We start from the raw sequence: 11,869 nt of genomic DNA on the forward strand, positions 1-11,869 counted from the left end.
GGTACATACCGTCCCGGAGGTGCATCCGAGCCAGGTTGTACAATTTCAATAGGCACTCTCCTCAATCCTGGAAGTCTGCTGGGCATGTTTGTCTATAATGAATAGTCCTGACGGTGACCTCCACTTAGCGTTCTCCTGAGAGGTCAATCGACCGCGAAAGGGCCCAGTGTTAAGGGAGGGGAGGAAGCAAGGAGAATAACTACGTCGTCTGAACAGATATGACCTGGCAATATCCCTCCCACACACGTTGTGTTTTAGGGAATTTTGAATTGAAGTCAAAACATTTAAAAGCTACATCAACAAGAGTTCAAAGACTACATACGTCCATGAAATATCTAATTAAAAAGTTGTAAACAAATGTCTTCTATATTCACATAATCCATACATGGTAATGTTTGCGTTTAACTTATGCATAAAGCTAGACAAATAGGCACAAAAAACGGAAGGTTTGCTGCAGTACCAAAGTCTTCCAATAGGAGGTAAAGAATCGACAAGGGCCGTCAGGTCAACAATACCCACCCAATATATCATCGAAATCCATCCAAACATCGACGTTTCTAAGAAACATGTATTCCGACGGAGTGAGAAGACAGGACAATGTCATCATTTTTCCATCTGACCGTCAAAAGAAACATTTTCCATTGACCATTGATGAAGCGAATTGCTGCAGATTGGAGGATCCGGACTCCATTTCCTCCAATGCACGGACAGTACAAACCACTGCTGTTCATTGCCGTAATGAAGACTATTCTTCCCAGCATCCGCCAAGGCGGAAGCGAAGAAATATTATGACCCACAACGACGTATTCGAAGAGGGACTCCATCATTACTAACTGCCCTACATGTACATAATGCCGCACTCACCTATTGTCCACAAATTGCACAATGCAGACCGTCCTCACAGAGGACTCTCTGTCGCCTGCTCAAAATTTCCCTCCCCCAGCTTTAATGAGTATCATTCATACCAGCATCCGCAGTCAGAAAGCGCATCAATAGCTTTTCTGGCGTCAACAAGTACAATAATAACTCCTCAAGACTTGCTTCTACTTATTGTACATTTTGAAAATAACAAATGCCAATCAACCTTTCCAATCACGAAGAAGGTGCCGACGTCTTCACCGGGTGCATTTGTCCGAGCGGGTTGTTTCTGCCAACTCACCTTAATTTTTGAAACATCGTTCCGCCCAAGTCAGTACACGTGTACTCTTCACCGCTGATGGCAGGGAAGGCGAGGGACATCAACACGGTTTCTCCTCCAAAGGACGATCACGCCTTCCCCTAGACAGCGCTAGCCCGGCACACTAGTGCCCTGCTCCTGTCCATGAGGAGCCGCGGTTCTGTGGAAGGTCCCATCCATCCCTGGACTGCCCCGGCTTCACCGCGCCACTCGGCTTTTATTGGATGGGCTGAGCTTGCTTGTCCCAATATGCAGGTTTATTGGGGTGCGGTCATTTATCGTTGGTCATTGCTCAAAGATGATGCAAATGTCTTCTAAGGTGCCATTGTCACTAAAAGTATGCATGTGCATGTAATAAAAATCGTATGGATACCCGTATGCACACTTAGACCCGTCCTAAAGTTAGAGCGCTTCAAAATTTAATTTCAGTTTTGTACGCAATTTTTGAAGATTTTTGTTTGCCACCCCCTTTCTTTATCTTTGGAATAACGTAAATTAGACTGATGTACACTTTTAACCCCCTCTGGAGTCAAACATGAAGAGTTAAAGCAGCATTCTCTGGGTTTATGTTGCACACTGGTGTGGTAGCAACATTAGCTTGTATGTTAGCATTTTGACTGTGAAAGCCCGGGAGACGCATTTGTACTGGGATGAATCAGATATACCCGTAGCCCTTCACATTCCACCCGTGTACTCGATCTTATGACTGATACTCTATCTCACACTCAGGGCTTAGCCGCCCGGCAAATAGCGTTATCGAGTGTTATATATCCCAACACTGCTAGAACTGTATAGATGCTTGTGATATTTTTTAATAGAAGTCTCAAACACACAAAGCATTCTATTCTAAAGGTAAAGGGTAGGAGGGGTGTGTGTGCGTGCACGCATGCCATAGCGCAATGATTCATCTATCCCAGTCGAAATATATACGAATCTCTAACCTGAATGTTTCCATCCTCATTGCCTATGTTGTTGAAGAAATTGCCAATTTCCTCATTACCCTGTATGGGACCAAGGAAAAGACAAAACTACAGACACGACATCTCAGCGTCTGCTCCTTGTAAGATCGCAACAAGATAAGTATTTATAAGTCTTATCGCCCATAAAAAGGGCGCCCATAATGATGTTTGCGCCGCCATAGCATTCCAGAATTGGCTAATGTTAGCAGATTATCGGGGACAATTAGATTAAGTCGCAGGGAAGCACTTATTTTTCGACCGCTATGTGCGTATGCGCTAAATGTGACTTCTTTTTATGTTGAATTATTTAAACGTCATGTTTGTTAAGACGCCAATGAAATATGTAAAGAAAACATGGCGGAAATTTGGTTATCAATACTCCCATGTATAGTCAGATTGCCATACATTGTACCTGTTACAATTGTCGCGCAATTAAGTTCTATTCTATACAACCTGATGACACATTTATTAGGACAAGGCAGATGTAAAACTTTCAATTTTAATGTGAGCGTCTTAGAACTAATCTAAACATATCATGTGACGTGACATGAGCACTTTCAATCTAAAGAACTGACGACTGGATGCAAACAATTAATTCAATGTCATTCGATATCACCGCCATGTTGTATAGAGCTTGACGATCTGCAATTTACAGGTGAGCCGCTGGAGGCGTTGTCAGAATGGCCACCGCCGGAGTATCAGGCCTGAAATGCAAATATACGAGCATGTTAAGTAACTGTTTTGCACTTTTCTTGCATTCCAAGGTTTCAAGTTAAATTTCAAATATAGAGCTGCGTCTATAGTAGAAAATTTGAAATATTTTCAGTGGATTGCAATAGCCTATAAGGTACCACACATTTTCTGTGTGCACTAGTGTTTATTCTAGTAGAACAATGATTAATTCACGTGTACATTCATTGTGATGTGGCCCAAGTTTGTCTTGCTTTGTCTGAAAAGTTTGAATTGATAGAACTGTGATACAAACACCAATCATCTAGAAGTCTTGTTTATATGGCATTTGCTTTGCAAACTAGCTGAGGTAGTGGGCGATTAAAAAAAACACGACACCAACTTACTGACAACACGAGCAGCCACAGGCACAATTCTTCCCTATCCCCTTGCAGTCAACACAGCCTGTGAATGAAAGCAAAATCATTTTCACCTCGCACTGAGGAATAATCCCTAGACTGTATAGATTTCTGTTCTGAAGGGCAGCTGAGTCACGAAGGTCATTGGCACATAACTTGAAAGTTCATCTGAAAATTTGGGTCCAATACGTTTTGTTGGAAATTACATCCATAACGTCATGGGTACTTGTTATCATACCCGCCCCGAGGTGGATTTATTCGGTGGTTATCGCAAATGTTCAGGCGTTAAGACACTATATACATCGAGGAATAGGCAGATCGAGAACCCCTAAATTTATCATAATGAGGTGTTGATATGACAAGAGATGAAGGCAGACAGTACTACGGAAATCACGGCATATATAACAACTTTTGTACGAACACTTTTGAGTGTGCATGCGTGGTGATGAGGCACACTTACAGGTGACAATGTCAGTGACATTGCTGTGAAGTTTGCAGCCGACACACTTACAGCCGTCACCACACTGGCAGTCATCGCCGCACTGGCACGGCCCGCCGCAGGAGCACGTTCCGCCTGACAACACGTCAACGGGAAACAAACAGAACATTGGCACTGTTCGTAGACTAGCGTTGGGAAAATGACAGCCTTGAGACGGAATTCGACCGGTTTGGACTTAATTCGTCTATCTAAAGAACATTGACACTTATACATCGCCATTTGAAATTTTAGTACTTGTAACCGAGAGCCATGAACATGGTCACGACCTAACAAATTCAATGTCCCCCTGTATAATCAAGGAGGCCAAAAGCCGTCAATGTTTCTGTGAAACTTGCTATGGTAATGGTTGAAGGGTAACTTAGACTTGCAGTAGTCTTGCAGTATTATCAATGTTATACACAAAGCTATCTGTATAGAGTATCGGGAAACAACCTCCTAGAGTAGAAGCAGCAGTGCTCTCCATAGATTGGCCTAGTGCAGGCCGGCTGCACTCCATGCATCTTATGTCAGAACTCTTAGAGAGTCCCGATGACTCGGCACTTGATTAGAATAACAACATAGTAGTATGTGTTCGGCAGCACGTAGTACTGTGTCTACTGTTGAAAGTCCAAGCCCCTAAATGTAAACACACCCACGACGACAGGTAAGATCAGGTAACGTTACGTGTTCGGAATAAGGGCAAAATGTTTCAGTAGTTAGCAGAAGTTTGTACGCATCATGATACTCACTCTGTGCACAGTTGCAGGGATCAGGCATAATGGTGGTCTCTTTCGCTAAGTATTACGCCGTGAAAGGAGGAGACGCGAAGATGTGGCACTCGGCACTTGTTCAGGTATTTGCAGCCAGCTGACCGTGGGCTGACCCCAAATCACATGGAAATGCATGTGTTGGACTGCAACACGTTTTCAAAGGAGGCAAAGCAGAAATTATCATTTCCGCTTAACCTCATGAACAAATCCTGTCTTGATTAATGTGTGGTAACTAAGATACACGAGTATTGTTTCGTGTCACACTTGAAGCACTATTGGTTTTGTTTTATTCGTTAAAGTAGTATTTACTCCCTTCACGTAGAATGTATTGATCCATCCTACTAGCAAGGTAAAAGGTCACAAAGAATAATTCAGCATTGCGTCATAAGACCACCTGTTGTGAACATGCTTTTATGAGAAACTGACATTCAAATGACAAATGATTTCGGAAATCCAATGTACCATCGTTTCTTGAGTATTGCAGTATATCACGTCAGTATACACTATTTTGGTACAAGAATGAAGAAACTCTACTACTATTCAAGAAGCCAAGGTAATGCTATGTCTAATCAAGGAGGTTTTAAATCTCCTTGGTCTAATTTGATTTTTTTGTGTGGATGAGCCGCCATTCTTAAATTGAGTAAAAAAAGAATAGTGAGTTGTCGTTTTGTTTTCCCTCTTGAGGTGTTGAATAAACATTGTTATTCACTGATCTGGACTTAGTTTAGCATACAAAGCAGTGCTAAACCAGCAATGTTAAATACTTTAGTTGTCAGATCCTGGGGAGCAGTGTGCACACGTTATTGTTAACGCTAAGTACTTCTCAATAAATAACCTATCAAGTATAAGTACAAACACTGGAGTGCATAAAACAACAGACATTAACATAAGTAAATACGTGTGCAAATGTAGCAATCTAGCTCATCTCGAGTGCATGCACCTTCTGCCTACACCACACGGAGGGTCTGCATGACTTTCTTTGTTAGGCTGAGCTAATTCACAATCAATCATAGCTACCTGACCTGACCGGCACTTCTTCAACTTATTGTTAGTAAATTATTTGTGAAATGTAATTGGTTACTTTAATTCAATGTAACATCTTCAACATTTTCTTAGGACATATTGATTTGATTGTATGGACGACATCCAGTGAGAACCCTGGAAACTGATGCATGCGAATAAAAATGTTCATCATGAAATGGTCAGGAAGCTTCGAAGGTGAACAAATGGTCATTTCCACCACCCAGATAACAGACGTACACAATCTATGTTAAAAGAGAAAGAAGGCTTTAATCACATTTAATGACGATTTATTCAAATTTTGATAATTGAAGTTCAATGATGGTCACCTGTATATAAGTTTAAGAGGCCACAAGTATTAAAGAAATTTTTGTCATTTACCGCAATGGAATTTTAGCATTTTCTGAACAGGGATGCAAAATAGGTGCATAATATCTGCTCTTTTTTTCATAGTTATAAATGTCACATGTTGCAATAGTCCTATATTGGAGCAAAACATAGTTAATATCTAGCTATATGAAGCATCACTCAAGCAATCTACATACCAAAAAATCAATCCCTTCTTTTAAAAAAGTTATTGCCTTTCAAAGTCTGACACTAAATCGCCCCCTGTAAATCTAAAACAAGCCACTAGGGGGTCCAAACCTACACCACTTACTCTCGGCCCCAATAGCTATCTACCACCTAAAATCATGACCACAGTATGTCAAGGACTCAAGATATCAAACCCAAAAGCTCAGCTGCAGCACCGTAAAAAGCTGTCAGGTGCCCAAAATCTAATTGTTTCCAGGTCTCATCTAGATTCATCCACATATCCTAATATCAATAAAAGCCATCCAGGCGACGTGTTCTTGAGTTATGTTGGCTTTCTACACACATTTTCTGCTTACCCACATGATTGCTACTGGAAAGGGTCGCAGTCTTCAGTACGGGATGTTAGGCTGTGGTCCACTGTTCACTGTGCTTGTCAAAAAGGGGAATTTCCACGGTACAGTGAACCTGCAAATACTGCACATGCTGTTTGCTGTCTCTGTCATGACCAGTGGAAGAATAGCTCTTCCATGAGCTAAACTGGACTGATATCAATCTCACTTTTTTGAGTTTAGTTTTAAGGCGCAAGTTGTGGAGGCCTACAGAAAGGCATTGGCTTATAATGTATCACGTTTGCTGAAAGCACAGCCTGAAGATTCAGGCCAACAGAGAATGCTGTGGTTTTCAAAACATAAATTTTTGGTCATTTTTTTTTAATGTGTGCCTCTATTTCTTTTTTCATGGGGACACCAGTGTTGTTGATGTGTCGTTCAGCACCAAGGACAGGGGCGCTGGTTTTGCAGATGTGGCAGTCATGGACAGAGGAAACTGTTGTTGATGCAATATTTAGGGACAGGGACACCAGTCTTGTTTGTGTGTCAGTCTGGGAGAGCTGTACGAGTATAAATGTATTATTTATCACCAGGAAAAGCAGCCCCTATCAAACTCATTTGTGTGAGTGTATTTCTCAATGAGTGCCAGTGTTGTTTCTGCTGCCAAGATAACAGTTTATACATGGTTCTGACTAGGGCTGGGTACCGGTACAGAAAATTCAGGTCCAGGTCCGGTTCAGGTCCAAAGGATCAGGTCCAGGTCCGGACCTGAACCTGATTCAGTATGACTCATACTAATAGTCCATTTTACTACAAAGAAATCTGTTTGGTGGAGTACTAGACTTACACTGGCGTTTTAAAATCCTACAACGCTAACTGCACCTGTACGATTGGCTTTAAAACTTGGTAGAAATTACTATGAACTCTACTCTTCTTTACTCTTGTTATTTTCTTCCACCTGCAAGCGCCAAAACTCGTAAATGCCTTATGAAATAATCTGTTAATTTTCTAATCGGTCCAACATCCGGTCCACCTACTTTTTTCAGGTCCGGTTTTTCTAGACCGGTCCAATAGGAAAAACCGGTTTTGTACCGGTACGCTGTACCGATACCCAGCTCTAGTTCTGACAGAAGGGAGACTAAGCCAGAATATATTCCACTTAGCTGTATTTATTGACAATTTTTTTCGGAATGTAAAATATGGACATCTCAACTGGTACAGATAGTATGTACCACATAAGTTATGTACATCACTGTATATGATACAATGTGGACCACACAGATATCAGGTACTTTCTAATAGTATAAGCAAGAAATACATAATAGTACATGTACATCACATGGCTTAACATGGTAGAAAGACATTACTGTGATACAAGTTAATGCTGCTGGAGTTTGTGATACAAATGATTTAGTAATGAACACAGGTTTTGTAATGCGGCATGGTATCTATGCAATCATGTCACCCTGAGAGTTTGTTGAAGTTATATTACTTTCAAATTGTCATATTGCTCTTTACAACTTTGAATTGAAAATCCTTGTGATTCAGACAGTGTATGATATTAATTATATTTCAGCCATACCATATATGGTATGGTGAAATATATTGTATTCGTAATGTTTCTTTCTTTCTTTCTTTCTTTCTTTCTCCTGTCAAATCTTCAAAGCGATTCATCTCCGTCGTTCCGTGACCGAATGACATGAAATTTGGCACAAGGGTAGAGTGGGTCAATACCGATGTGCTTTTTTCTCATTTTCTTCATATCTGCCTCTAAAATGATTTTATTGAAGTTTAAAGGTCATGTTTTGACCAAAACGGTATATTGTGGCCCCCTGTTCCCTTGAATTACAATGGAATGCCCTTAAATTTGGTGTAGATAGGCATTAGATAGTTGGTAAAATGATCCAAGTAAAGTTTTTGGCATAAACTACTTTAAAATGCTTAATTTCAGCGCTTTTCTGAGGGGAAATTGGTTTTCTTTCGGCTTCCTGCCGTGAACTCCAGTGACCCCAGAGCCCACACGTGCCAGGTGCCAGCGGTCTGGGGAGAGCGAGAGATAATTACTTTATGGACGCCAGCCAATCAGCGACGAGAAAGGCGAATGCTAGTTAATATTCATAAGCGGGGCCTTGCAATCCCGTATATACACAAACAGATGCATATTACAGCCTTACATTGGCCATATGGTACCCTGTGCCGGGTTTGAAATTGTAGTTTGCGAGGATTTGGAGTTCAGACAGGGTCATTTGAGCGGTAGCGGACGGTACGCGTGCATTGAACGTTAGTGTCGATGAATTTACCAACATTCCGCATGGCACTATCAATCATTTTCGGCAGATTTTGACAGGGAAAATTGAACGGTTTGCGTTTAGTTTTGATACGTAAGTTTGACAGAGGCGAGAATGCATGTATTTTTTCCCGAACAAATGTAGGTACTTCTAGTGTTGTTGTTGTTCTTTTTTGACGTAAACTTTGTACATTCAAATTGTAAGTAACTTTAAACTGCCAGAGTTTGAGCCCAATAAGACACTCTCAGTACCAGAGTATCACCACTGACCTCCGAAAAGAAACCCCCGAACAAAGTAGAAACACCTATCCTCCAGGTCTCGCACGCTACGAGCAGGAAATTATAACACTCAGACAAGATTACGTCCGATGGCTGATTGCATACAAAGTAAAACAATTTAACAGTGGTGTGCAGGGGCATATCAGTTAACAAAGAATTCGAAGGAAAATGAAATATATAGATAAAGCAAAATCAAATTAACTTGTTGGTCCTGGGATCTTTCAGATAAGAAATGAAGCGACAGAGTGGTAAAATTCTTGTAAAATTTCGAGACGTCTCCGTTTATGTAATGGCTCATACAAAACAAGAAGAAGATTGAAGTTTTTAGCTTGAAAAAAACAACAACACTCCTACTACACAGTACCTGCACCTGACAATTATTAAAACGTATGCCCTACTTGCTTAAAAAAAGTTCACTGCAATAATAAATGTACCCACATCACAAGGAGATTATGACGGTACTTAGACCTAGTTATCGAAGTGGACATTGTTGAATGGCGTCATGTAATTTCATGACGAATATCTTCTGAATGGAAGATGCGGTTTTTTTTTCACTCTCGGAAAAATAGGAGCTGCCGCAATTCTAAAAACCAATCAGTTATGCATAGGCGCTCCTGTGAAAGATTATATTCTTCCATATGGGCCCGGGGCATATTGGGCAAGCTCTGTTTTGACATGGAATCAATTCACAATATTAGTTCTCTTTTGGGGATAACTTACATTAAAATATTGCATTTTTGCGCAGGGGTGACTTGGAACAGTCCAATGTTGCGTGGGAATGGGTATGGCTGAAATATGCTGTATTTGCACCCAAGCAAATGTCGGCCTTTCTAGTGATTCAACTTTTATCTGTACAGTAGTATAATGTCAAGATTTTCCACTTCATGTGCTATGTGAAGAATATACAATCGAATCCCAACAAAGGTGTATATTAAACTACAACTGTTGTATAGTATTAGATATAGTGCTAGGTCGGACCCCCCCCCCCCCACAGTAAGTGTAACAGGAAGTACTTGTACAGGAACTTGTACAGGAACTGGACACTCCCACTTCCACAAGTCCTACTGGAGACCACCTCATGTGTAAGTTTCTCCACACACCAGTCCTACTCAGTGTTACATGGTACAGTTTGTCATAGATGGCTCACATGAGATGATCTTACTCAAACTACACCAGACCACACAGTACAGTTCCACCACAGCTGGGTTAGTTCCAGTTCAGTACAAGATCCCCTCACACAGACAGGAGGCACAAGTCCCTGACAGACTAGTCCACCCTCCCACCACTGCAACAACCTGACATGGTTGTGGGGTGAAGTGAGGATGGGGCCCGACATCCCGATTGGCAGACCGGGTGCAGGGCAGCCATCTCTCACTGCACGGCGCAAACATATCAGATCGATGGTGCAGTGGGAGAGGTTGGACAGTCTGTAAGAGACGAGAGCCTCCTATCTGTGGAGTTGGTCCTGACGTCCCCTTCCCCACCCCAACTGTGTGTGCAAGACCTGTAGGTTTTGTTGCAGTATTGATCACATGTAGAACAATAATTATGACTCAGATATACCTGATGCTGAACGATAAGGTGGGGATATTAAAATCTTATTTGGGACTGTATGATAAAAAACTCAAAGTCAGATCTATGCCATTCTGATGTTCCAGCATGATTTGTGAAACATTGCATCTGGACCTGTGCAATAAGGTAAGGAACGTCATATTATTCTGTTTTTTAGCATACTGTAATTCACTTTGTCTTCTCGATACAAACTTTCACGGTCTGAGAAAATCTAACTTGTTCTCGGAACTAAATGTTCATGGTGAACGAATCATTTGTCATTGTCACTATGACAAATTATTTATTATCGGTAACGATAAGTTCATGTTACAGTCATCACCATGAAAACCATGAACATTGAAAAAATCAGGAATTACAGTAATTTGTGTCTAAACATTCTATACTGAGTTGTACATGCAAAAAAGGCATGGGACAAACATAATGCCCAATAATGCACAGTTAAACATAAAATGTATACACATGTAGTTACATGAACCATTGCCAATAAATATCATGGACACGATGGTAAGGTGCCCACTGTTACACCCAACTCACAAGTCAGGTGATGAGAGCCCGTGGCTGTCACGGCGCCGTTTCTGGGACTTCTTGTCCTTCAGCGTGTTGCGGTCAGTCTTCTGGCGCCGCTTGGTGCTGCGGACTTTGGACTTCTCACTCGGCTGTTTGAAGGTCACGGTATCTGACGTGGACTTCCCCAATCTTGTGGTGCCAAACTGCAGCTGGTGTGCATGATGGAGAGAACAAACTGTTAGAGGACTGGAGAGTAGCTGCTACAGTTTCAGCCATTCTGTCTCTGTGAGGGAAGTTTCACTAGACAATCACTCATTACTCCCTCTGTCATGCAGCAATACACATTATGTCTTTCTTTCCAAGGTTCTTACAACGTTTACTACTAAAGCAGTTAGAAACATTGTCAATGTAAATACAACACTCACTTGGGGCAACGTTGTTCCCATGTCCTCATCGGAGACGTTGGTTTGGGCAGCAGCAGACATGACACCTTTCCCATCTCCTATGGAAGGGAGGCTGACACCTGTAGAAAACAGGATAGATGGTTTGTATTGTCATGTGAGTGTTAAGTGAATACAACCTTTAACAATGTACTAGAACTTGAAGTAGAACCATGATGATTGTACAGGCTTTATCTCTACAACTTTTTTTGTCAAAAAGAAAAGAAAATATCTGGGCAATGTTGGTTCCCACAGTAATTGAACCTTTACTACAAACTCACCAAGTGTTTGAAGGTTGGGTCTGTACACTCACCAGGTGAATGGAGTTTGGTCCCTACAGTACAAAACTCACCAGGTGTTTAAAATTTGGTCCCTACACTACAAAACTCACCTGGTGTATAAAGTTTGGTCCCTACAGTACAAAACTCA

General features: G+C 41.4%; 3 protein-coding genes across 6 annotated transcripts in view; all 3 read right to left on the minus strand.

Moving 5' to 3' along the window:
* Positions 1-1,380, minus strand: part of LOC118413495 (ras and EF-hand domain-containing protein homolog) — a 37,047-nt gene extending 35,667 nt beyond the window's left edge. Inside the window, exon 1 of the mRNA XM_035816928.1 lies at positions 1,160-1,380. Within this exon, the coding sequence (XP_035672821.1) occupies positions 1,160-1,239 (80 nt within the window). The 5' untranslated portion in view covers positions 1,240-1,380. The remainder of the gene's footprint in view (positions 1-1,159) is intronic.
* A 1,003-nt stretch (positions 1,381-2,383) lies between these two features.
* Positions 2,384-4,636, minus strand: LOC118413496 (metallothionein 20-III-like). Of its 2 annotated transcripts, none has more exons than XM_035816933.1 (4): positions 4,452-4,636; positions 3,685-3,798; positions 3,213-3,270; positions 2,384-2,840 (listed from the first exon to the last, which is right to left on the minus strand). In XM_035816933.1, exons 1-4 carry the CDS (start codon positions 4,477-4,479, stop codon positions 2,786-2,788), a joined length of 255 nt encoding a protein of 84 aa, XP_035672826.1. In that variant the 5' UTR covers positions 4,480-4,636; the 3' UTR covers positions 2,384-2,785. The 2 variants fall into 2 exon arrangements, with proteins under 2 accessions (XP_035672826.1, XP_035672825.1); XM_035816932.1 differs by lacking the exon at positions 4,452-4,636 and adding an exon at positions 4,156-4,312.
* Positions 4,637-10,548: 5,912 nt separating this feature from the next.
* The window catches only part of LOC118413497, a 5,120-nt gene continuing 3,799 nt past the window's right edge, over positions 10,549-11,869 (minus strand). For 2 of the 3 annotated variants that reach the window (XM_035816935.1, XM_035816934.1), the window contains exons 4-5: positions 11,426-11,523; positions 10,549-11,209 (exon numbers count right to left, since the gene is read on the minus strand). In XM_035816935.1, the coding sequence (XP_035672828.1) occupies positions 11,024-11,209; positions 11,426-11,523 (284 nt within the window). In that variant the 3' untranslated portion in view covers positions 10,549-11,023. Of the gene's footprint in view, positions 11,210-11,425; positions 11,524-11,721; positions 11,775-11,869 lie in introns of all 3 variants that reach the window. The other variant, XR_004830873.1, reaches the window with a different exon arrangement.

This window comes from Branchiostoma floridae, chromosome 4, assembly GCF_000003815.2.
Source record: "Branchiostoma floridae strain S238N-H82 chromosome 4, Bfl_VNyyK, whole genome shotgun sequence".
Lineage (NCBI taxonomy): Eukaryota > Metazoa > Chordata > Leptocardii > Amphioxiformes > Branchiostomatidae > Branchiostoma > Branchiostoma floridae.